Source organism: Gordionus sp. m RMFG-2023, chromosome 4 (genome assembly GCF_954871325.1).
Source record: "Gordionus sp. m RMFG-2023 chromosome 4, tfGorSpeb1-WG-v2, whole genome shotgun sequence".
Taxonomy (NCBI): domain Eukaryota; kingdom Metazoa; phylum Nematomorpha; class Gordioida; order Chordodea; family Parachordodidae; genus Gordionus; species Gordionus sp. m RMFG-2023.
Window position 1 is genome coordinate 21,424,872 of NC_088778.1, and position 26,617 is coordinate 21,451,488.

The 26,617-nt window shown below is 25.8% G+C and overlaps 1 protein-coding gene across 1 annotated transcript; it reads right to left on the minus strand.

The window, feature by feature from the left end:
- Nucleotides 1-3,561: 3,561 nt before the first annotated feature.
- LOC135928712 (uncharacterized) lies at nt 3,562-26,159 on the minus strand. Its single transcript, XM_065465168.1, has 8 exons — nt 26,087-26,159; nt 25,806-26,041; nt 25,556-25,762; nt 14,192-14,305; nt 4,996-5,133; nt 4,514-4,627; nt 4,426-4,469; nt 3,562-4,363 (listed from the first exon to the last, which is right to left on the minus strand). The coding sequence occupies exons 1-8, from the start codon at nt 26,157-26,159 to the stop codon at nt 3,601-3,603; spliced, it is 1,689 nt and encodes a 562-aa protein (XP_065321240.1). The 3' UTR covers nt 3,562-3,600.
- Between the last annotated feature and the right edge of the window lie 458 nt (nt 26,160-26,617).

Here is a 26,617-nt window from a genome sequence, read left to right on the forward strand (position 1 = left end):
TTCGATTCAAAAATACATATCGAACAAATAATGCTATTCGATTCGTATTTTTGTATATTTTACAATGTGAGATCTTGCATCAAAATTTGATTTTTTAAATATTAATCGTAAATTAATTTTTGTTAATTACATTAAACCAGGTCCATTTCTAGCAAATGTTACGATAGCAGCGCATAAGTGTCAGAGTTTGAATTTTCCTAGCCCACCATACCCGGATAAAATATGGTGCCCAAAGATTAAATGGCTTCTTTGGATGAATTTATTTTCTAAAAAGATAAGTATTTTCAACATTTATTCGAAAGTGTATAAAGAAGTACTTATATGGGGTTTTGGAACAGCGATCGGTGAACTTCCAGCTTATTTTTTGGGTATTAATTTAACCACCAATATATGTAAATTTTTTTATTTTTAGGGAGAAATGCTAGATTGACAGAAGCTATATATAAAAAGAAACGATTATCAAAAACATTCGAAAAATTTATAGAATGTGATACTGTTAATAGTTATATATATTTAGACAAGGAAAAGAACATAAATGAATCACCTAGTTTGCTCCAAAACCAAATAAAAGAATTACCTTACGTTAACAAAATGAATCCCAAATGCAGGGTAAATGAAAAATTTACTATAAAAAAAATGACTCAATTATTGGTCGATTATTTAGGATTCATGGGCATATTAGCATTTGCATCCATACCTAATCCATTCTTTGACTTTGCTGGCTTAGCAAGCGGTCATGGTTTGATGCCTTTTTGGAAATTTTTTCTAGCTATCATAATTGGAAAAGCGTTTATTAAATCTCAATGTCAATCCTTAATCATAATAATGATTATGAGCGATAAATATTTACCAAATTTATTTTGTTATATTAAAAAAATTCCGAAAATTGGATTAAGGGTTTGTTTATATTTACAAGGCCATATCCAGAGATACACATTTCGAGATGATATACGCATCATTCAGGATATAAACAAGTATGAAGATATATTTACCCAGTTAATTGTAATAATATTTGTCGCCTACTTCTTAATCAATGCTATAAATTCATTAGCGCAAGCAAATTTAGCCCGAACATACGATCAAATAAATGAATTTACTAATTAAATTTTAACATTACTATTAAGTTCTGGAGTTAACATTAAAGAATAATGTAAAATGTTTGTTTTATAAATAATTATGTAAAAAAAAGAAGGATGAATACTATTTATTATATTCGAATAATTGGATCGAATAATAGATAAAAAATTATTCGACGAATAATATATATTTATTATTCGAATTCGAATAATTATTCGCATTCGTAAAATACGATTCGAATAAAAATAATTCGTTTTAGGTATATTTATCATTCATTAACAGATAACATTTTAGAACAGTTTAAGATATACAAGCTCGTAGCTAATATTTAAAATATGGTTAGTAACATCCAGCGTCTACATGAACGGGGGGGGCATCGCATCCTATTTTTTGAGAAAGGGGGTAGGTGGCTTTGATGGGGGTAAGATAAAAAAAATATTATTTTTGGGAGGGGGGGGGGGTATTTATTAAACTTTGAGATCAAATAGGACAAATTGCTGTAAAAATTAATACTTTTATTATAGACCTCTTATAATACAATTCATCAACCAAATCTATATATTGCAAACAATCATAGACATTAATTTCCAAACATAACTTGCTAGCCTTTCAAATGTAATTTAAAAGGTTTAGACATTTTCATCAAGCTCATTATGCTATAATAATGAATTCATTACAAATGATAGGGGTTATAATTGAATTTATTATCTAAAAAAACTCCGTTATATTCACAAAATGTCGAATTTTCTGAAAGAGTATCATTACAATTAAAAAGGTGAAATTAAAAATAGTGGAACATCGCCGTCGAAGGCGGCGAGGATTTTTTAGGGGGGGGGGGTAGGCATAGGTTTTTGAAGGTTTGCATTCAGTGAAAAACCTGTCATGTAGACGCTGGTAACAACCAGTTGACTATTACCAATTATTATTATTCCTAGCCTGTAGGCAAATTTTTTTCAGGGGGTTAGGAATAAATCTTGGAGGTTTGTATCCAATAAATTTTCTGTCATGTATTTGCAAAATTTTTTCTGAATATCATCAATCAAAATAGTAAACTGACAGAAAGAATTTGATATATCACAATTTATTATTTCTTTCAAAACAAATTGATTCCTAACAACTTACTTATTCGAATTTAAATTTATTTAAAAGATTTTTTAAAATTTTACGATATCATGTCAGTGGTATTGTTAAATCGACTAAATAACAGTCGAAAAAATTTGCTAAACCTTAAGGCAAAAGTATATTTTTTTTTAAATATTGAGCAACCTTTAAGTTTAAACCAATCGAGGCTAATAGTTTTCACAAACCTGTCAAAAAGGGAGCCATATTCTATACTTTAAATAAAGCGGAAACGGCAGGGACTTATAAATATAAAAAAAATATGAAAAAGATTTTTGACTATTATAAAAATTTCAATATTTATAATAATAAGTAGAAAAGGATTCAAATTTAATACTTTTGAAAAAAATATTAAAATTTTTGAGGGAGCTCAGCCCCTCCTCAAAATTTGGAAAGGAGGCTAAAAATCAAAATAAAATATGAGGGGGGCTTAGACCCCTCGCTACCTGATCTCAATAAATTTATAATTCCGAGGTCAATAGAAAAATGGCCAGGGTCTGCGGGTCCTTGATATATAATGCAAAAATTATTTTAAAAATATCTTCAGTGTCATTGTATTTCCTGGTAAAACAAAAATAATTTGAGAAGGACCTAATATGAAAAGATAAAACTCACTGATTACCAATATACTTAAATATATAAGCAAAAATATTTATGGAGAAAATAATAATTTAAATTATATTTAGTTTTTTATAATTTAAGGAACAAAAATCAATTATAAAAGGACGTTTAAAACGATGAAACTCATTTTTTGCATTTTCTTAAGGAGAATTTTAAGGGCTACAAAATGATATATAATTTGTTATGTTAGACCAAAAAATATTTTGAGTAATTTTATATTCTTTAAAAGAGGAAAAGGCTCTCATCGAACTTTGAAGGTTCATAACTCGAGATAAATTTAAGCTAGATGATTAAATTTTAATTTGTATAAAATATACAATCTATTTAACCTTCATACCAAGTTTCATACATTTTTAAAATCGTCGTCCTAATCACTGATCGATTTGTCATGGAATTAACCAAAAACCAATTGTTTTTATATAAATATAACATCTAGCCAAACTAAAAATCAACAATAAGTGGACCTAAAGACCTCCAAAACTTCACCTAATAAAGGAAAATCATAGATACGCCTATGATTAGTTTTGATAAATTTATGTATCAAAAAAATTAGATATTTTTTAATAAAAAAATTATCTCCCCTCTTTTACCTTAAAATAAAATTCCTGCTCATGCGTCTGTTTGACTAAAACAAATAAACTTTATTCAATTATAATCATAACAAAATAAAATTGAGATAAATAAATATAATTCCAAAAATATAAGTAGATTGTATATTTATAATAATGAAAAAATATAGGCTTTATAACATCTATAATAAATGCCTCACGAATTATTTAATATTTACAAAATTTTAATTTGAGATATTTCGCTAGAGTTAAACTTTAAAATCGTACAAATTGCTCTGATCATGGACTTCTTAGCTTTAACATCCTTGTTTTCACATTTCAAATAATTTAAGAAAAGATTACGTAAATAAATTAACACGGGTGAAGAGGTACCGATATCGCATATTATATCAGATGTAGAGTCAAATGTTACATAATTTTCGATTGGCGAAATGGGAAGTTGTAGGGATTTAGTTTTGACAGCATCTTTTTTAATTAAATTTTCTAAATTTTGATATGTTTCTATTTGTCTCATTTCTCGCTTCAAAAACTTCAATTGTTCTTGGTACATGTATTCCGCATTAATATAATTTCGCTCCATCAGCCTGTTTTTTTCTTCAGCGGCTACCAACTTTTTTTTAAGAAATTTTAACATATTTTCTTTGCTTTTTGATTCGTGTTGGAAATAATATAAGTGATCGTAGTTTCCTGGGGGCTCTTTAAGTAACCTCTTGTGCTTTGTTTCATTATCTTCCATGAAAATTGATTCTATAGTAGATGATTTTCTACCCTTTGTGCAATTATTTGAGTGTTTGTCAAAATCTTTGCAGTTTTCTCCAGTTAGTATCGTTTGAATTGCCATATCTTTATCGAATAAACGTTTGTTTTTATTATTATAATTCTCATTTCCATCAGATAAACCCAATTCAGCAGGTTTATGAGATGTCAGGATTTTACTGGCACAAGTGGTACTTTCTCGAACGATATTTGTGGATTGGCTATCTTGTTATATAAATAAAAAAATACACATATTTAAGGATCTATTGATTAAGGACCAGACCTATTTTCGATATTTTCTGTAAAATTATGATTCGATTCAGGGAGCTTTAAATGATATAATATTATCTGATAAATAAAAAATATATAACATTTTTCAGTATCGGCAATTTAGAAATTAACAGACGTGATAATAAGGATTGGTCCATTATATATTTATTTATCGAGGTTTTAATATATTCCAAATCTTGCTTGATGGTCCCTGTCTATTATAATGGATAAAAATGTAAATTTTTTTAAAAAAACGAAATTTTATTACATATAAAGTGTTAATAAATAGATTCGCTCGAGCTGCCTCCAAAACGGCTTAGCAGAGTTCTTAGCCGAAATGGATTCGCGTATCGAGGCTGACCCAAGTTTTTTCAATCGATTTCATAACAATAGTATTATCAAATTGAGGCAAAGATATTAACGAAAATTATTTTAAAATGATTAATGTGATTGAACATTTTTATTATATATACATGGAAATGGATAATAAATGGAATGAAGGTGGTGACCATTAAGGTTATAATAGGCCTTCACAAATAAAATTTTCTTAGAGAATTATAATAGAAATTATATAATAATTAACTTGCTCTTTGCTCTTTAAAATTTCCCTATGAATCATTTTAAACTTGAGTAAATGAATAGTTTTATTATTGGCTGATGATTCTATCATCCCTGTAGATTGTGAGATAATTTTATTCTGTTTAAATTCCTTCAGTTCATTCTAAAGCAGTAAAAAATAAAAAATTTAGAATATAAAATATAAGATAATTAGAGATATCTATTATTTTTAAAAATTGCATAGTTAAATTTTGTATTTGTGCGTGAAGCAATGGCATTAATGCGAACCTAGACTATAAATTTATATATAAATAGTTATTAAATCAGTTGTAATAAGCACTATTGAAAGGATTTCGTCTAAATGCTTTTACGCATAAATTTTATACCTTTCAATGGCGGAGTAGGGGAAATCGGAGTACATTGAAGACAAGGGAACGTTAGGTCACTCCAATTATAATTTGAGCTATTATTTTATAAAACTGGAAATTTGAACCTAACATATAACGTCATACTTGATTTGCTAAAAAGATTTGAAAAATATTTAGTGTTTTAATTTTTACAGAAGAAAATGTGTTTTGGCATACCAAAAGTAATAAAAAATATTTGCAAACTTTATCGTTTATATTTATAAATAGAACTTTAAAAATCTTAATAGATTTTAGGAAAACTACAACCTTATTTTTTAATCTGACAAGCTTTCAAAATATATAAACATGAAATGATTTTGGATGATATTTATAAAGTTAGTGAGCTCAGTCATAGTATAGTTGGGACAAGCCATTTTAGCTTATTTTATCATTTACTAGTGATGATGAATACAATAAAAAGGATAGGAAAATCTTCTGTACAGAAGATTATGAAAATGCTTTAAATATATATCCAACAACCTCAATCAGAAAGTTATCATTACTTACAGGTAAGATTAAGGTATTCCAAAATCAAATATAGCTAGAGGGGTGTACCGATACCACTTTTTGGAGGTTAATCCGATCGGATATTCCCGATATTAAATTGATATCGGCCGATTACCGATCCGATATCTTATCTAATTTTGTATTCTGTAAAGATACCAATGGTTTTAATATACTTTTTATTTGTATAACATCTTATAAAATATTTTTATTAAAAAATCACTTATTTATATAATAAATAATAACATTAACCTATTTACATAATAAGTAATAAACAAATATATTATGAAATTTGAAATAAATATTTAAATTAATATATCGAAGATTTCTTTTTAGAAATACCAAAATTTCCAATTTATCAGAGGTCAGTCTGCGGTGATGGGGACTGTAAATATCACTAGCTCCACTAAAAACAGATTCTGAAGAGATTATTGCACATTTTATAAACAGAATGCGAAAAAAAATAACAATATGGCAGAATGTTTTTAACTAATTATTACTATTAAAAATATTAAACATAAAATGGATTACGATTTTGTTTATAAAAATAAATGGTTTTTTAGTTTTTTTGAAATTTTATAATATTTTATTTTTGTTAAAAACACCAATTTTTTATCGGATCGGAAAACTTTATATTTGCCGATAACCGATATATTAAAATGGGTGAAATATCGCCCAATCCGATATAAAATATCGGTACATCCCTAAGCTAGATATTTATCAAAAAAGTAGAAAATGAAAATTATACAATACCTACAATTAGGGGTGGGACCAATACCAATATAATATTGGTTTACAATACCAATACCAATATAAACCAATATATAATTAAATATTGGTATTGTTTTTACAACCATTACCAATACCAATTACCTAAATATATTGGTTTTGAAATAATGTTTAAATACAATTTTAACCAATACCAATATTAAAAATTTAAAATAGATAAATACATAAAATTATTTGGTTTTATCGTGGATAATTATATCGTGGTATATTTTTTTACTTTCATTCATAAACATATTACATCTGTTATTTCTTCCAAATATTCCTGTGATATCAATATTGGTGTTATTTATAATTATAGTTTATTTTTATTATGGAAGTAAGTTTTCTATATGATATCTATCAATTTTATCTATTAATTCATTTAGGATATTATAATGAATGAAAACCAAATCGAGTTAATAAATATAGATAATGATGTTGATACTAATAATAATAGCGATAATGAACAAGAAGAATCAACGATATCTAATAAAAGACGAAATACAGCAAAAATCTGGGAATTTTATACTAGTTGTGATAACAAAAAAAGGCTATTTGTAATAAATGTAAAAAAGAATTATCTATTCCCAATTTTGGAACCTCAGGATTATGGACACATCTTAAATCCATCCACAACTTTATATAAGAAATGTGAACAAATAAATAATGGCAGTAAAAAAATTAACACCATAAAATCATTTTTAATTAATAATGTAAATAATAAAGCTAATTTAAATAATTTAATTATGGACTTTTTTATTCAAAATAATTTAGCCTTTTCAATGGTTGAAAATAAGTCATTTAAAAATTTAATAAGCTTTTGCAACCCCTCATTAACATTAATTTCTAGAAAAACACTTAAAAAAGAAATTATGAAACATTATCATAGTTCTTTTATCAATTTAAAATCTGTACTTTCTAAAATTACTTCTAAATTTTCTTTAACAATGGACATTTGGTCCTCTCCAAATAAAATACCCTTTATGGGCATAACCATTCATTATATTGATAATGATTTTAAATTAATTAATCATTTATTAGATTTTATTCCTTTTAAATCAGCACATAATGCTATTAATATTTATAATATTTTTAATTCTGTATTAAAAGTAAAATTTGAAATTGATTTTTTTTGTATTACATTAGATAATGCTAGTAATAATTTAGCATTTTTAAAAATTTTAAAACTAAAAGACAATTTTGTAATGTGTGCAAATGTTTTTGCCATATTATCCATTTATCTGTCATGGCTGCATTGGAACCTCTAAATCCAACTTTAAAAAAAATAAGAAATTTTTAAAAAATTTTTAAACTTTCTATATCTAAATTTAATAAACTTGAAAAAACATATCTTGAAAAAAATCCAAATTTAAAATTTCCTCACCCTATTTTGGATATACCAACACGTTGGAATTCAACGTACCAAATGCTCGAAAGGGCTATATTGCTTAAACCTTATCTCACAATATATACCAATCATCAACAAAATACTAATGAAGAATATTATATTAGTGCCTTAGCTTGGAATAATATTGAAATATACCGAGAATTTTTAGAACCATTTAATTTTGCTACAGAGATGGCCTCATGTGCTAATACTCCATCAGTTTCAACAATCATTCCTTTATATTCCAGTATTTTTGAGCACGTTGAGAGTTATGATAATAATCCTAATGTGATTTTAAAGAAAGCTTCATTAGCTGCCTTGACAAAACTTAATAAATACTATAATTTTAATAAACACCTATATATTATCTCAACAATGATTGACCCAAACTATCAAGTCACTTATTAAAGCATAATAGTATAGAAACTCTTATTGGATGTCTAACCAATGAATATAATATTTATAAAACAAATAATTACAATTCAGCTGAACCTACAAATGAAACACAAAATAACAAAAAATTATCCTTTTTTGACAATATATTTAAACCTAGTCACAACAATAATAACTTAGAAATAAGCAAATATGTGGAGGAAGCCACAATTTATAATGATACAAATCCATTAGACTGGTGGAAATTAAATAAAAATAGATATCCAATATTATCAAAAATTGCCAGAGATTATCTTGCAATTACAGCTTCTTCATCTAGCTCTGAAAGGGCTTTTTCAGAAGGAAGGTATCTTATAACAGATCAACGTTGTTCACTAGATGAGCATACTATCCAAGCTTGCCTGTGCTTAAAAAGTTGGATGCGCATGAAGGATTCTTCTTAAATACATAAATTTTTTTCTTTATATTACAATCTTTTGCACTATATTTTATATAAATAGACAATTATGTTACATTTTTAGTGTATTCATTTTGCTATATTCTTTGTGCTAAATAAAAAGTTTCAAAATATACGTTTATTATTTGATTGGTTTGTTGATTTCAAAAATATATTAGTTTAAAAAAAGAATTTGGATTTAGTAAAATTTTGGGAGTTGGTTCTTAGCCTTGTTTTTATGGTAATGCTTCATGATTTTTTTTTCCATGTTTATTTAAAACTAGAAATTAAGAGTTTTATAATCACTATTTCTATTCTTTTAATTAGTAATTTGAATTTAAACCAATACCAATATAAACCAATACCAATACAAGAAATAGAAAATATTGTTTAAACCAATACCAATATTTTAGACCCAATACCAATACAATATTTTGTTTATATTGGGTTTTTAATATTGGTTCCCAGCCCTACCTACAATGGGCTATTTAAATCATAAATGTTTTATTAAAGTGGAGGAACATATTAAAATACTCTAAAATTTTTATGGACTTACCAAAAAAAACAGATCAGCTAATTACTAGATTTTAATTTAATATTTTATATGCAATGTTTAAAGTTAAAATTATATTCCAGTCCTTTATAAGCTTAATGAAATTTATTTATTCTTATCCTGGGATTTCTCACCATTTAAAATAATATCATTATTCACAATACTAAATTAATAATAAAATATTCATTATCAATTTGATCTCTTTTCTAAACATTCTGAAGTTTTTTCATATTTCATTACATATAATGTAGCTGATGTTTAAAAACATTATACTATTTGATAAATTATCAATAACTATTATGCCATAACAGTCGATTGAATAAAATTTCTGATTATCATTTTGTTTGCTTGATAACTTTTTATGTTATCCTACATGTCATTAAAAATTAAGCATTTTCTATGATGTGTTTAATAATTTTTAAACATTATAATAATGATCATAGGATTCATCATCACAATAATAATCTATAAACAAGTTAATAATTTTTAAGTATAAAATGAACATTTTATTATTAATTTAGTATTGTGAATAATGATATTAATTTAAATGATGAGAACATTTCACAATGAGAATTTATAAACAAATTAATAAACTTTAAGTATGAAATGAACATTTTATTATTAATATAGTATTGTGAATAATGATATCATTTTAAATGCTGAGAACATTATCACAATGATCTCATAGTGATAATTATATTTCTCACCATTTAAACTTTTGTTATAAATCATTTAATTTGTATATTATTATGCATTAGGTTAAAGAATTGGTTTATCAAGTAGCAGTAATATATAATAAGAAAATTCCACCCAATTGGAATGACTTTAAAATGACGGGCGATGATTGGTTCTCTTGCTTTATGAAAAGAAATTCACAATTATCTATATGATCTCCAGAAGCTATAAGATTGACTAGGGCCTCTAGCTTAATAAATCTGGTGTGGATTTATTTTTTAGCCCCTACAAAGATATTCTTGATAAATATAAGCTGCCACCATCAGCAATATACAATATGGATGAAAGTGGATTAATAACTATACAAAATTTCAGTAAAATAATAGCCCAGAAAGGTCAAAAGCAAGTTGCAGCTATAACATCTGCTGAAAGAGGAACTCTAGTAACCATTCTGCAGGAAATGTCAAACCGCCTATGTTCCTTTTCCCAAGAAAAAAGTTTTTGAACATTTTAAAAGAGATGAACCTAATGGTTGTATAGGCCGTTCAAATGGGTCAGGTTAAATGCAAGAAACGGAATTTATGGATTATTTAGAACATTTCGTGGATCAAGTGAGACCACTACCTGAAAAGCCCCTTCAAAAATTTATGACTTTTTGTGAACATACCACTCAAAAAATGCAACCCCTTGACAGGTGCATTTTTGGGCCATTAAAAAAATATTATATTAACTCCGTAGGCTACTGGATGCGCAGTAATTCAAATAAATTATTTAATGTTTATGACATTTCTAAAGTAGTAAAAAAATATACTACCACTCGCCCTAACAAAAACATTATAAAATTTTTTGTGGAAACGGGCATATATCCTTATAATTCTGATATATTTGAAAATATGGATTATTTACCTATAATTTTTAAAGACAATAGTCAGACAACATTAGAAAAATCAACACCAGAACCATTAAATATTTCGAACACTTTAAAATTAGAAAATAATTTTTACGCCTCAGTCAGAGTCACAACTTTTCAAAATTATAATGATATAAATCAATATAAATAAGATAATTTATTTGATATTATATATATCCACTTCTTAAACTTATGAGAAATATAGACAACAAAAGAAGTAAAAAATCTGAAATTCTTCACCCTTTAAGAAGATCCTATTATCAAAAATAAATAATAAAAAAAGTAGAGACAAAATCTCAAAAAAACTTATATTACCTCTTAATAACATAGGAAATGAAAAGAAGACTAGATTAACTAAAAATATTAAAAAATAAAAGAAAATATTTGCATTATATGTCACAAAAAATATAAAAAAAATTATGAAAAGGAAGATTAGTACCAATGCATGGGTTGTATTGGATGGGCACACGAAAGTTGTGCCAAATTTGATAATTGTTTTATGTACAATAAATGTAATAAATACTCATTTCACTATGTTTATGTTTAAAAACATTTTTTATTTTTACCAAAATAAATTTCCTAAATTTTGCTTTTTATATAGTTATTATGAATTACAATATTATCAATAAAATCAAATGTGTTATAGTCTCTAGTGCTAGTCTTACTAGATTACTGATTTTAAATAAATTTAGACCTCTGTTTCATGAGTGTCCCAACTATCATATATGTGTGTCACAGTCAGTCTATCATGATTATGACAAAAAAAAATTTTTAATTCAATTTTTTAAAAAAATATAGTCTTTAAAAAATATATAATTATTTCAAATAGCCTATACTTATGGGCTTCAGAAGATGTTTTACTTATTCAGATTAGTCTGTTGATATTTTAAGGTTTGAACGAAAAATGTCACAACCATCCCCGGTCTCCCCCATGTACATTTTTAAATGAATCTTAATGATGAATCGTCAGCCTAGATTAGAATTAATGTGATTTACATAAAGACAATAAAAGGGCAAGTTTTATCAACATAATTATCTAGCCTACCTTTTTCCCGCTTAAGCTTAGAGGGTTCTAAGCAGGCTTGCTCTTATAGGTGTCTTTTTCATTTAAAAAAAATTCAAAAAAAATGATGCATAAAAATGAGCCAAGTTAAAAAATCAATTTATGCTCTAAAACTTTATATGGTGTATTCGAAAATTGAACCGCATAGGTTCAGATAAAGAGGTTCTTAAATAATAATATCAATTAGGTGAAATACATATGCAATTAAAATATTTCGAATATACTTTTCTGTTAATTATGTGCATAAAAAAAAAGAATAAATTTGATGGTCAAAGATATTTCTTTATGCTAACTTAAAAATATCTAAAAATAACTATTGATACTGATCAATCAAAATTGATACAAATTAGGGCTGTGCCGATCCAAAACCCACCTATTCGATCTGATATTACTTTAAAACCAATCTGATTAATACTGATCCAATATTGATTGATTTTTATTCATCATCTATCTTAACTAACATTATATAATGCCAACTAATTTTCACGAATGATTTTATTCCCCCAAAGTTAATCATATTATTTAAAAATGGGGAATATTTATAACTAAACGGCGATTTTTAAAAACAGGTAAATTATGAGCCAATCTGTCATCTCCGAGCAAAATTTCCAAACTTGAGTATTTTTATTTTGGCTGAAATCTTGAGTTAGTCGTTTTCAAAAATCTGGTAAAATTTAACAACACAGTTGAATGTTACTCGTTAGATATGTTCAAATCCTTTTCTTATTGCTGATAATGACAAAAAAATGTCACAGCTTTATACGATTATTATTTTTATAAAAATAAAAGAAAAATATCAATCTTCTTTCGTAATGCAAAAAAGATGAAAAATTTAATTGATAGATTATTATAAAAAAATTAAGGAAATTATCTTTATTTATAATTATAGTTCAGGATTCAACCTGAGAACTTTAAATCATATTACTATTATTCGTATAAATAAGATCATTATTTTTTGTCTTTTGTCTTCCGGGATTTTAACGGATTATCCCGATTATTTTTCTTTTCATTAACAATTACCTTGGGTATAATCCTAAAGTTTTTTGGAATTATGTTTATCTGAATATAAAACGGGCCACAATCAATAAGTGATATGTGGTTATTTTATATAAATTCAAAGTGAAAGTGGTAAGATTAAAAAAATTATAACTTAATATTTTATATTAAAAACAATTTTGCATTATGTTATAAAATAAAAAATTTCTAAAGGTAAATATAATATCTAAGCAAGAAATTTCTCAAAATTCGATCACGTTTCCTAATGTAATCGTTATGAAGGATTCCATTTGTCCCGTCCTCGAACCCAACATTTTGCCTCATTTTTTGTTTTTTATCGAATAATCGGATCGGGCCCAAATTATTTGTGCCACTGGATATTATTTTCTTCTTCAAACGGTAGCATAATAGCTCTACCAAATTTTTAGCTAACTATCTTTTAAAATATATTTTTTAAACATTACAAATAAATTGAATTTTGGTTCCCTTTATTAATTTATTATTATTAAATTATGTATAAAATAAAAAATATATAATTATATATATAATCTAAAATGAAAAACAAAAATATCACATCGAATCAGTTTATGAAATATTGGCCAGATCCAATATTTTTAAAAAAAAGCCAATCGGCACAACCCTAATTTAAATAATCGTTAAAAAGTTGGTATATCAAAAAGTTCGAATCGGTTCACCGTTTTAGAGGTTCGGTCCAGGCTTGGGTGACAAAATTTTAGGTTAGGTAAATAACAAAGGTTAATACTGGCTTAGGTTCGGATCCTGCTTTCTTTCTATAACTCAAGAATTTATATGAATAAAATTATCATATCATATTTTAATCTATATTATTGAAGCATAGCCTTAGAATGTCAATCAAAAGAGTCAAAGACATCTCTAGATAAAAAAAAATATGAAAACTATTTCACTAATATTCCCATCCCATCCGTCAGCCGGCCGAAGGCCACCCTCCTCTCCTACCCGAATGAAGAGTCATTTTCTATTCCCTCCAGCCAAAGATCAGGCTAAGGCAAAAAGTTTAGTAATATATAAAAATTTATATATCATAATAATGACTAATGACTATATTAGAAAAAGCAAAATAAAACTTAAAATCATAATATTAATTTACCTCCAAAGTTTTAATTTTATCAATGTAATTTAATTTTTTGTTTTCAAAATTTGCTGTAATTTCTGACATTTGTTGAATATCAGTCTCCAATTTTTGAATTCTTTTTTCTTTTGCCTTGCAATATAAATATATTATAATTTATTTTTAAAAAACTTCATGCGGATAATAATTTATTAAAAATATATAAGTGAAGCTGGGTTATGAAATAATGGATAAAAATCCTCCCATTTATTTCAAAAATAAAATAAATGTACCGGATAATTTAAGATTCCTTCTATATACATTTTAAATATTTAGTTAAAAATGCGGTATTCTGTCAGATCACCGCGGCGACGAGATACAAGTGTTAATTTCTATTTTTTTAATATTATTTTGACAGATAAAGTATTTTATCATACAAATTAGATTTAGATGTAGCTATGTCATCATCTCTTAAATAACTTCCGTCCCAACATATTTATTTTAAATTAAATGCAGAGCTGGGTTGGAACCAATTCATACCAGTTGCCAAATTTTTCTAATGCCTGGCAAAGGGGTTGTTAATTAGAAGCAAATCAGTTTTCGAACAGGTTGGTAAAATGTAATTTTGAAAAATATATAAAATCCGATGTTCAACAAGTATATATGACAAAACAATAGCCAACCAACTCTATCTATAATTCTCTCATATTTTGTTTGGAACAATATAATTTCAATGAAAAATATTTAAAAATAATTTAATTGCATTCTGCTTTCAAAGTAATACTTGAAAAATTTGGAATATATCAACCAAATTCTACAGAAATTCTCTAATACCATAATCTGGTACTGCCTCAATCAGAGACTTCAGTACTGGGTGATTTTAATATTGCTATTTGCATCAAACACATTTAAGGAAATTTTTGATAAACATCATATATCAACAATCTAATAAGAATTAAATAAATTTCCTCCATTGCTACTGAGATTTATACCTATCCGCAACTAGGCAAGTGTCGATTCATAAATTTCTCACCGATACGATACTACAAAACGGATCCGATATTTAGATCGATTTATGTCTTTGAACCAATGTTATAAAAAATCAATATTTTAGTCAAAATATATTATTACCTAAGCCCCGACTGTGAATAAAATCTCCAAGTCTGAGTAATTTACTTTTCGCTAAATTTTGAGTTTGGCGTTTTTAAATATAGGGTAAATCTAGCCGTTACAGTAACCGAATATGACTCGTTAGTTTTAATTCCTTTTTGGTTGCAGATATAATAAAAAATAAATTTTTTTTTTACTATATTTCAAAATAATTTTTTACATTATAAATAAATCTAATTTTGGTTCCTTCTATTAATTTATATGAAATTATGTATAAATAAAAAATATTATATAAGTCATAAAATAAACAAAAACAATGAAAATATCGGATCAGTTTACACCTTAAAATCGAGATCGATTAATTTATTAAAAGCTGATGAATTAATGAAACGATCTAACAGGGTTAAAGAATGATTGAGCTACTAAAAAATGGCGTCAATTTTAATTAAATTTCACTTTTATTACGCAATAAATTGCTAAAAAAAGTTATTGGCCACGCAACATTTTCTCCAATAGAAGAAATAAAATCTCCCCGGAGAAAAGGGGAAGAAAAATGAAAACAGTTATCCAAACTATTAAAATTTGAAATGATTTTCAAAATTATATTAAAAAATTTATCAAATCAAATAGAAAACATCCATACCCAAACTATTGAAAAAAACTGCAAATACAATTTGCATTAGCAATGCAGAAGATGATCGAGGCTTCAACTTAATGAACGAAATTTCAACCAGGGATAGAAAAAGCTTATCAGTCGATCATTTTTCTAACTATTATAATTGGTCCTAAAAAACGCTACTAAATGTGGGATGAAGTGCTATTCATGAAATTATGACTAAATGATCAGAATTAGGACCTATACAAGTAAATTCAACAAAGGTGAACAAATAAACATGCTTAGATAAATTAAAAAATTTACTGAATTCACTTTAATTTTAGTAAATGATAATAAAATCTTTAATTATGTTTAACGATTTTACAAAAAGTTGTCGATGTCAGCGAAATTTTATCTTTTTTTGGTGCTATAGAGTAGTGATCAGCATTGGGCCTAATTTTTCAAGCCCGGCCCGGCTCGAAATTTTTTTAAAAAAATTTTGTCGGCCCGGCCCGAAATTTATTTTTAAAAAATTTACCGGCCCGGCCCGAATTTATTTAAATATAGAAATTAGTTTTTATAATTACTTAAAATAAAAGACATATGTTATATAGCGTTTAGTTTCAATAATTTAAATCATAAATTTTTAACATAAAAATTCAATATAAAATTGATAAATTTAGATATATTTAGTAAAATTTCCATAGTCCGACTCGACCCGGCCCGAAATTTTTTTAAAAATATTAGGCCCGGCCCGCCCCGAAATTTTTTTAAAAATATTAGGCCCGGCCCGCCCCTCCCCGATTATTTTAAATAGAATTAGGCCCGAGGCCCGTTCGGGCCGGGCCGGACTAGGGCAGGGTACGGGCCGGGCCTAACTTTGCAGATCTCTACTATAGAGTGCATTCTAAGGCACAAGGCAATTAAATAACTAGATTTAACTCATTTTGACAAAATATTTTTCGAATTAGTTGTTAAAGGCGCTGATTAAATGTCTTTAAACAAATCGTTTTCCTGATAAACTTGACTATAAACAACATTTTCTCCCATGCTAAGTAAAAAAAATTATACTTATAACAAGGGGTGTACCGATATTAATTTTGGAGGTCGATCCGATATTAAATTTATATCGGCCGATTACCGATTGGATATCATATCTGATTTTGTATTCTGTAATATACTAATCGTTAATTTTTAATGCATACATGCATCTACTCATCTCATATAATAACATCTATAATTTAACTACCATCTATTATAATAATCTTCAAAAAACGTCAATCAAATTTAGCCAATAGTATTCTTTTAAAATATATTTGTTCAATAAAAATCATCATACAAATGTTAAGCCAATAGTAATTTATATCATGTGATGCTAGATTATATATTTTATTTTTAATGGAAATTTTATATAATACCCATATGATACCTCACCAGAAGACATTAGATATTGGAAATTATGTTATAGATGTTTTTATTTTAATAAATATTTCACATTGTATACTCAAGGTCAGGATGCCTCAGATTTAGATAATTTATCAATAAATGGAAATTTATCAAATTAAGAAATATTGTCTTCCATTAATAAAAGCTTTTAAGGAAGGATCCAATCCCACAATCTTGTAAAAATTTAAATTTTATACAATTATATATCTTTTAATAATGTAATTTTTATGCATAATTTATACCAGCTAAATGTTTATAATTCTGTGAGTTGTTAAATTAAAATCCATGCTTTATGAATTATCACTTTTATGAAATATCATAAGTGTGTAATTTGCAACTCGGTAAATCAATGGAATTGTTATCATGGAAGCAGATTTAGGTTTTGGACTTATTAAGTCTTTTAAAATTGGTTTCAAAGAAATTTAAGATTTTATACGAAATTATAAGTGAGAAGGACAAAAACGATTGCGTTTAAATGTAAAAAATTTGTTCAAATTGATAAATCAAATTATTTCTTTATTAGTTAAATTCACATATCTCGCAAATCATATTTTTTTAATTCTATATTTTCCATAATATATTTGGCTTTTGTAGAATTCATTCTGCCTAATTTATTCCACCCATTTGACTATTGATTAAAGAAAAGATTCTTTTAACTTTGGCATTATGAGCTGATATAGAATGAAGCTTGCTATAATAGCAGTTCACTATATTGTTTAAGGATTGGAATATAAGAAAAATCAGACCAATTTTTGGTGAAGAGCATATTATGCAATGCATATTTAACACATCAGATTTTATAACAATTTAAAGTTGCAAAATTGGTTGAACAACTTTGACTCATTTAAAGAAACATTTTTATTTTTTTAAAATCTATACACTCTAAATCTGACTACTTGTGAATATTTTTAATTTCTATTGGAAACATTCCAATTTAGAGTTCGGACTAAAGAGCAAAATATAAAATGCTAGGTCTTTATACATTTAATAAATTATCTTCATTGCACCTATTTAATTTTTTTTGTCCATTTTAAACATTTGTTTCAAATATTGCTTTTACTTTTAATGGATTTTTTTAAAATTTTTTCTTACTGCTAACAAATATTTTAATGATTTAAAATCATCAGAAATCTTCATGGGGTGGCTTGCGACCCATGGGCTGCCAGGTATAATATATTTTCTAACGCACTTGGGTCAGGCCTGGGATTTTGATATAAAAATTTAATAGCTTTTTGGGTCTAAAAATTTTTTATTTAAATTTAGCTTATTAAACTGTTACTAACTTAAAAATATATTGTATTTTTTTTTCTTCTAATATAGATAAATTTCAGTAATGAAAACAAATTGATGGCCTAAATACACTGAAATATTGTTTATTTTCATTTAAAACAATAAATTAAATTTTTGGATATGGGCATAAGCAAAATTTTTGAAACCTAGGATGGTCTTGGGTTTTCTTATCAAACATGGACTGGGCCTGATGAATAAATTAAGGTGCATGAAGGTCTCTAATTTCAATAATATTTTAATTCTCATCTGACTTATTTGAACTAAAGGAATGAGCAAACCACAGATATGCTTTATTTAAATCATTGCACAAAATTTATAAGTGCTGAATTGTTAATAGAAGGAAATAAGGATTTTAATGCTTCAAACATTTCAAGAAATTGTCGAACACAAGGAAATAAAGAAAGGTGAAGTGTATATATGGAGGAAATATTAATCCATGATTATTTTGGCATAAATAACAAAAAAAATTATGCATTTTATGACCATGCCTTATGTTTACATATATTTTAGGGATCCTTGAAGACTCATTATTAAAAATTAACTAGCTGATAATCAGAATTTTCTTATTCAATGATGGGTGAATAATGAATTTCACTTATATATGATGATGGTTGAATCAGAAATTTTCCTATCTTATGAGATGTTATTCAGAAATTTATATTTATATTTATATAGATAAGGGGTTATTCTAAAATTCTCCATTATTTTTTTAAATATGTTAATGAAGTGTATATTTTGTAATTTTAATTTATGTGTACAATAAAAAATCTTTTAAACAAATTTTTATTCATTTTGTTTGTAATTTATAATCTAAAAAATACATTCTTGCTAGATGAGTTTTGATAACTTATTTTCGATTTAACTTTGCCCCACAAAACTTAGCAAGAAAATATTTTTTAGATTATAAATTACAAATACATAAAATATTTTTATTAATAAATTACGATATAATAACATATATCTTTTTATATAATAAATAATAAGCAAATATAGAAATTTGATATTACTATTTTAAAAATTAAGACGCCATTTTATCGGATAGGAATTTTTTTATAATATCGGCCAATACCCGATATTTATAAAAAGGTGAATATAGACCCGATTCGATAAAAAATATCGGTACATTCCTATTTATAATCAATGTCAAAGCCTAATATTTTACTAAATGCCCCATTCCGCCATTTTAGATGGCGTTCAAGACAAGCAATATAAAATACTATTAATACCCCATTTATTATATATTTGGTTAAGAAAATTTTTTTATTTAGAACTTTTTTGGTCATTTTGTTTCATTTTTCAAACATACCGGCCTTTTGCAATTTCATAGTGACATTTTTCAATATTAATTAGATTCGGATAAGACATATAATTAATAAAGCTATATATATACGTTTAAAATTTCAATATAAAATTAATTTTAATAAAATATTTTTAAAATTATAATTCACAATTATCCCAATACCTTGGGATCTGATAGAAATGTTGCACAAATTTTTAAATTTTCTCATCCTAGCTCTATATTTTTGACGTTATCAAGGATTAAAGTAGAAAAATGACCTATTTTTACGCTTATAATTAAATTATTTTTATTTATATCTATAGAATTATAAATAATGATTCTGATGTCAAAATAAAGTGTTTTTTTTAAATATTTTAATTATGTATTTTTGTGGTGTGGCCCAAATTTAAAAATATAACAGGATAGGCTGATAAATAAATACGGACTATGTATGTATGCAAATTTTTATATAAAAAATTAATGGGCCAGGCGACAATTAATACAATAAAAATCAAGCTGGGATTTTCAAATCTCTGATTATAAATTTGATAAATATTTTTGCACAACAGCGATCTTTTCTTTTCATTTTAAGAACTTATTAACTAAATTAAATTTATAAATAAAAAAATATATTCCCTATTTTATAGAAAATCATAGCCAAATTGGACATTTCGTAAAATTCTATGGGCCAACCTGGGCATTAATATTTTGATTTTTTGGTACAAAAGATTGTTATAGAACCAGCTATAGAGTAGAGATATAAGAGCCTTAATTGACATTGGGAAAAAATAAGAAGTAAGCATTAAAAATGTAATGGGCAGAAAATAATGGATTGGACTTTTGGTAAAATTTTAATGGACCATGCCTGATTTGTTGTCAAATCAAATTTTAACAAGCCATAGCTATAGCTTAGAGATATAAGAGCCTTAATCTTTACACACACTACATATTTCTCATTAACAAAATTTTTTTTTCTAAAACAGAGTTAAACAATTTTTAACGGTTTTTATTTAAAAAAGTGTATATATATATAGAATTATGAAATGTTGGCATTTGTCATCATTGTGATATTCATATGTAAAAAATATACAATTTATTTTGAATGATAAGAAATAAAACAATTGTGATTTTTATTTAAACAGAGATATTTTACATTTTATATATTCGAGTCTGGAATAACCATTGGTGCAGTTCTTGCATTTAGTCTGCTAACAGCCGATGGCTAATGCGCTGTTTTATCAAATCTAATATCTGTGATTGGATGAAAACTATTCAATTTCCTTCTTTTTTAATCTTCAAAGTAGGTCAACCTTCTTTTTTATCATTTTCCTCAAACCATCATCAATCCTTTAGCTATCTGACCTTAAAAACTAAAAGAGATACTGGTTTACTATTTTTCTGTTTCATGTGGCGTCTATAGAGCAACCATAAATTCACTACACAGGAATCTAATAAATGAAAGAAAACTCGCATATAAAAATCACTTCCATTTTATGTCAGTTCTGTAGAGTTCATTCAACATATCCTGGAGATCCACCTCCCTCCATACCACCAATATAGTCTTATAGCCGGAATTCCGACATTGAGAAAAGATTTATCAGGTACAGATCATCTTCTTGTTTGTGATATGGGATTTATACCCATAAATGATGATATGGTGATAACTGATTTATCAAACTATATGCAAATTATAATTTATAAAAATCCACCTTATAATCAAAAGACACTCTTCCTTTTTTCTTTAGGATTTTGTCATCAATCAGATGGCATGCTAATAATCGATTAGATCTAAGGGTCCCTGACGGGTAATTCCATACCAAATCGATAACATTTCGGCCAGACCTTTTTAATTTCGATAAAAATTTTGTATGCTGAGAGAACATCATTTGAAATCATCGAATCCATAATTTTAGCTTCCTAGTACTCATAGTTCCAGAGATATCAATGGTCAAAAGTGCCAAAAATAACCTTTTTCAAAAAATACGATTTTTTAAAATTGAGATAAGTTAAAAAATAATGATTTTAAAAATATAAGTCAATGTCATTTGGTAACTCTATTAAAGGCCTTTTATTAAATATTAAAGATTTTTTTGTAATAATATTGTTGCGGTTTTTATTTACGTTATAAATTTTAAACATAAAAATTCCAGGAGTTTCGCTTTCCAAATTTTTTTGAATTTAATATTTTCTAATTTTCTAACCTTATATCTATTCATAAAAAAATTTAAACTTGGGGCAGCCATGGGTTTTTTAGTTATTACGATTTAAAAAATCAAAAAATAAATATTTTTTTCAAAAATAGATGGCGCTCCTTTATAAAATAACGTATTTTGTTATAAATATTATTTTTTTTATACTTTTTTTCACTTTTAAACATAAATAATAAGATTTTCCAGCATTACAAAAAATATTATATAGATCGTTTAATAGGCTTACTTATTATTAGAGATTTGCAAAGTTAGGCCCGGCCCGGGCGGGCTTTGGGCCTAATTCTATTCAAAATAATCGGGTTCGGGCCGGGCTAATATTTTGAAAAAAAATTCGGGCCGGGTCGGGTCGGACCTTGGAAACTTTTTTAAATATATAAAAATTTATCAATTTTATATTGAATTTTTTATGTAAAATAAAAATATTTGATTTTATTTATTGAAACTAAACGACATATAACATATGTCTTTTATTTTGAGTAATTATAAAAATTTATTCCTATATTTAAATAAATTCGGCCGGGCTTGAAAAATTAGGCTCGATGCAGATCACTACTTATTATTATTGCTATATTGATAACTTGAAAAAATTAGTTTTTATAATAAATGATTAAATTACCTAAAAAGATAGTTAAAATTCCGATATCGCATACAAGGAAATATAATAATTAATTGTTGAAAGATAAAAGCTAAAATTATTTATAATGTATAAATGCGTGAATCCTTTTAAAGAATCTAAACACTTTAATTATAAAAAGAACCTGCGCAAAGTCATGACGTGGATGACACAATATCCAAACATTGAGACGGAACATTATATTTGTGATAACTGCCGTAAAAGGTTATCACAAAAAAATATCGAAAATATAAATTCTGATAGTGAATATGTAAATAACAGCATCAACATCAATAGATAAAATCAATATAACTTTAAATGAAATAGGAATATCTCATATTAAGAAAAAAAACTAACCGAAAAAAATTATCCAAAAAAAGGCAGCAAAAATAACAAAAGCGATTACAGATATAATAATTAACAATCCAGATTCGGATACGAAAGATAATAATGATAAACTCAATAACATGAAATTACAATATATCCTAATTTATCTAAAAATAAAAAATATCAATTGCTGACCATTCTGCCTCCTAATTGGAGCGCAAATAAAATAAAAACGACATTCGACGCTACATATCATATGGCATATAATTCCAAAATCATTTTAGAAGAAAAGGGGAATCTTTCAACTCCAAATTGAAAGCCTGCAAAATATCTCAATCAAAAAACAGTTGATATTGTTTAAAAATTTTTTTTGCATTGATAAAGTTAGTAGGTATTACCAGGAAAAAAAGATTGCATATCTATCAATGAAAAGGGGGAACGAGTAAACGTCAAAAAAGGTTAGTTATTAATAATTTGAAAGAATTATATAATCATTTTAAGGCGAGTAATTCAAACTTAACAATTGGATTTTCGAAATTTTCTAGCTTAAGACCAAAAAATTGTATTTTAGCAGGGGCTAGCGGAACACATAGTGTATGCGTTTATCATACATCAGAATATTAAACTCATGATTTTAAGCTGTGAATTAGCAACATTGACTAAAAATGTTGAGGATACATTAACAACTTATAGAGATGTTATAGGCAGAATGATTTGCAATCCCCCGTTACCCACCTGTTATTTTGGTGACTGCAACGAATGCCAATATAACCACGTGAAGATATTTGATTGAGGATCTGATAATCGATGAGATTAGAGGATATGTAACATTTGTATATGAAAACGATTGGTGGTTAGGATTTGTACAAGAAGTGAATGTAATTAGAGATGAAGTGAAAATTAAATTTCTTCACCCTAAAGGACCAGCAAATTCTTTTGTTTATCCAGCTGCACAAAATATCCTTTTCATACCAAAAAATAATATTTTAACAATAGTTAGCCCATCAACGGCTACTGGGCGTACATATAATTTCGCAAAACGAAATTTTTATGGCGTAAAAAAAAATAAATTTAATGAAAAACCAAAAATAGGTAATATCTTTCATGAATTTTAATTTATCTATTATATCTTTAAAATTTATAAAATAATTTTTCGAAATTTTTTATAAAAAAAAATGATTATAACCGCAGCTAAATAATCTCATTTCATGATATTAATTCTGGAAAATCTTATTATTTATGTTTAAAAGTGAAAAAAAGTTTTAAAAATAATAATTATAACAAAACACGTTATTTTATAAAGGAGCGCCATCTATTTTTGAAAAAAATATTTATTTTTTGATTTTTTAAATCGTAATAACTAAAAATGGCAGTCCCAAGTTTAAATTTTTTTATGAATAGATATAAGGTTAGAGAATAAGAAAATATTAAATTTAAAAAAATTTGGAAAGCGAAACACCTCGAATTTTTATGTTTAAAATTTATAACAGAAATAAAAACCGCAACAATGTTATTTCAAAAAAATCCTTAATATTTAATAAAAGGGAATTAATAGAGTTACAAAATGACATATAACTTATATTTTTAAAATCATTATTTTTTAATTTATCTCAGTTTCAAAAAATCGTATTTTTCGAAAAAAGGTCATTTTTGGCACTTTTGACCATTGATATCTCTGGAACTATGAGTACTAGGAGGCTAAAATTTTGGATTCGAGGCTTTCAAATGATATTCTCTCAGTATACAAAATTTTATAGAAATTAAAAAGATTGGGCCAAAAAGTTATCGATTCGGTATGGAATTACCCTGACATAAAGTCATTATATTTGAAAGCAACTGCTAAATTATATAAAGAAAAAAAGTTATCCATATAAATTTTATAATATTTATGTGGCAAAACATTTTCAAATAGTCGAAAAACGATATTCCCACTAATTCCCATCAAAGTTTTTTATATTTGTGAATTTTCCTAAATATATCTCGAAATCATATAGCATTCTAGATGATCCACATAAAGCAAAAATTTTAATTCCCCATTTATGTAATTTTGAGTGAATATATTGTTTAAATTCACATTGCCCTTTGAAAGGGACTATCATTTTATCAATGGATAATTTTTCTTTTGAATCTATGTCAAGTTCACTTTTATTGCAATAATAAATGAGTTTAGTTTGAAGTTTATCGTAATTAGGCTCATCTAATAATATTTTTAAATAGAATGTATACATTGATAATAAAAATATTATTCAATATTAGTTAGATTTTAGTAAAGGTTTAATTGAATAAAAATATCAATAAGCATAAAAATAGCATTTTTCATTTTGACCTTTGATATCTCAAAAAAAATAAGATAGAATATTAAAATATGAACATTATCTTAGTAAAGTTTACCTTAATATATATATAAATTTTCACTAAAATCCCAAGAAAATCAGGTTTTTTTGATAGATTTGGCACGGAAGATCCCAGGTATAAAATGATGTACAAATTAATGCATTTATGATAAAATAAATATATTTATAAAAAAGAAAACCAATAAATCTTGTTTAAGAGATATATTTCTTTCTTCAAAATCTTTGTTAATAAGTGACATAAAATTATCATGCTCAAATATTTTTTCAATTATCATTGCCTCTGCTGAAAATAGTTTTTGATTTAAAACATTATTTTGCTTTAAAATATTTTGTAATTTATTTTTCATATCACAGATTTCATTTTCATAATTGGGCAAGTTTTTCAACTAATTTTTAATAGATAATATAATTTTTTATTTAATATTTTACCAAAAATTTCTTCTTATTTTCAATTAATGATAACTCTAATTTTGATTTATCAGTGGATAATGTTGATACAACCTTATATAAATCTAAGATCTTTATTTTAATATTTTCTTTATTTATATTAGAATCTTTAATGCCTCCATTAATATATAACATTAATGTATCTGGATTAAATATTTCAATTGATTTATTTAGCATATCCTTTTCCTCATTCAATTTTTTATAAGCTTCAATCAAATCTATAAAATATCATATATATTGTGAAATTAAATTTCATAACTTACTTTTAATTTTCAATTCGTAATTTTTAATTAATTTATCTTGACTATTTAACTTATCTGCTAAACTTGTATTCATATCATATCAAAAATAATAAATTTACTATCTATAAGAATTTAAGTTTATGTAACGTTTTCTGACACCTATCTGTCATTTTGAAATAGGAAAATAAAATATTTATGTGTCTGATGTCATTGGTCTGATTAGTCAAATTATAATTTATTTATGCTTTATTTTTAAATCAGAATAATATTGAATAATGCATAATAATGACTTAACTAATATAAAAAAATGCAAAGATCACATATTTGAACAATACAAATATAATATAATATAGTATAGTTTAATAATATCAAATCTTTATTACTAGAGAAGCAATCAGTTTTTTCAAATGTCTGTAACACCTTACAATGTATTATTGCATGAATTAGAAGAATATATCTTTGTTTTTTTTAGTTAAATGGCTTCTAATTATAAAAGTTATTGTTATATTTAATTCTTTTAAAATATTTTGTTTTCAGACACAATGACTCATT

What these genes read in the sequence shown, in the direction of transcription:
- LOC135928712 (XM_065465168.1), bottom strand. Translation starts at nt 26,159, where the DNA reads ATGAATACAAGTTTAGCAGATAAGTTAAATAGTCAAGATAAATTAATT. An exon ending in AAAATAAGAAGAAATTTTTG is followed by an intron (nt 25,763 to 25,805) that starts GTAAAATATTAA and finishes ATTAAAAATTAG; the next exon opens with TTGAAAAACTTGCCCAATTA. An exon ending in CTCTTAAACAAGATTTATTG is followed by an intron (nt 14,306 to 25,555) that starts GTTTTCTTTTTT and finishes TTATATTGCAAG; the next exon opens with GCAAAAGAAAAAAGAATTCA.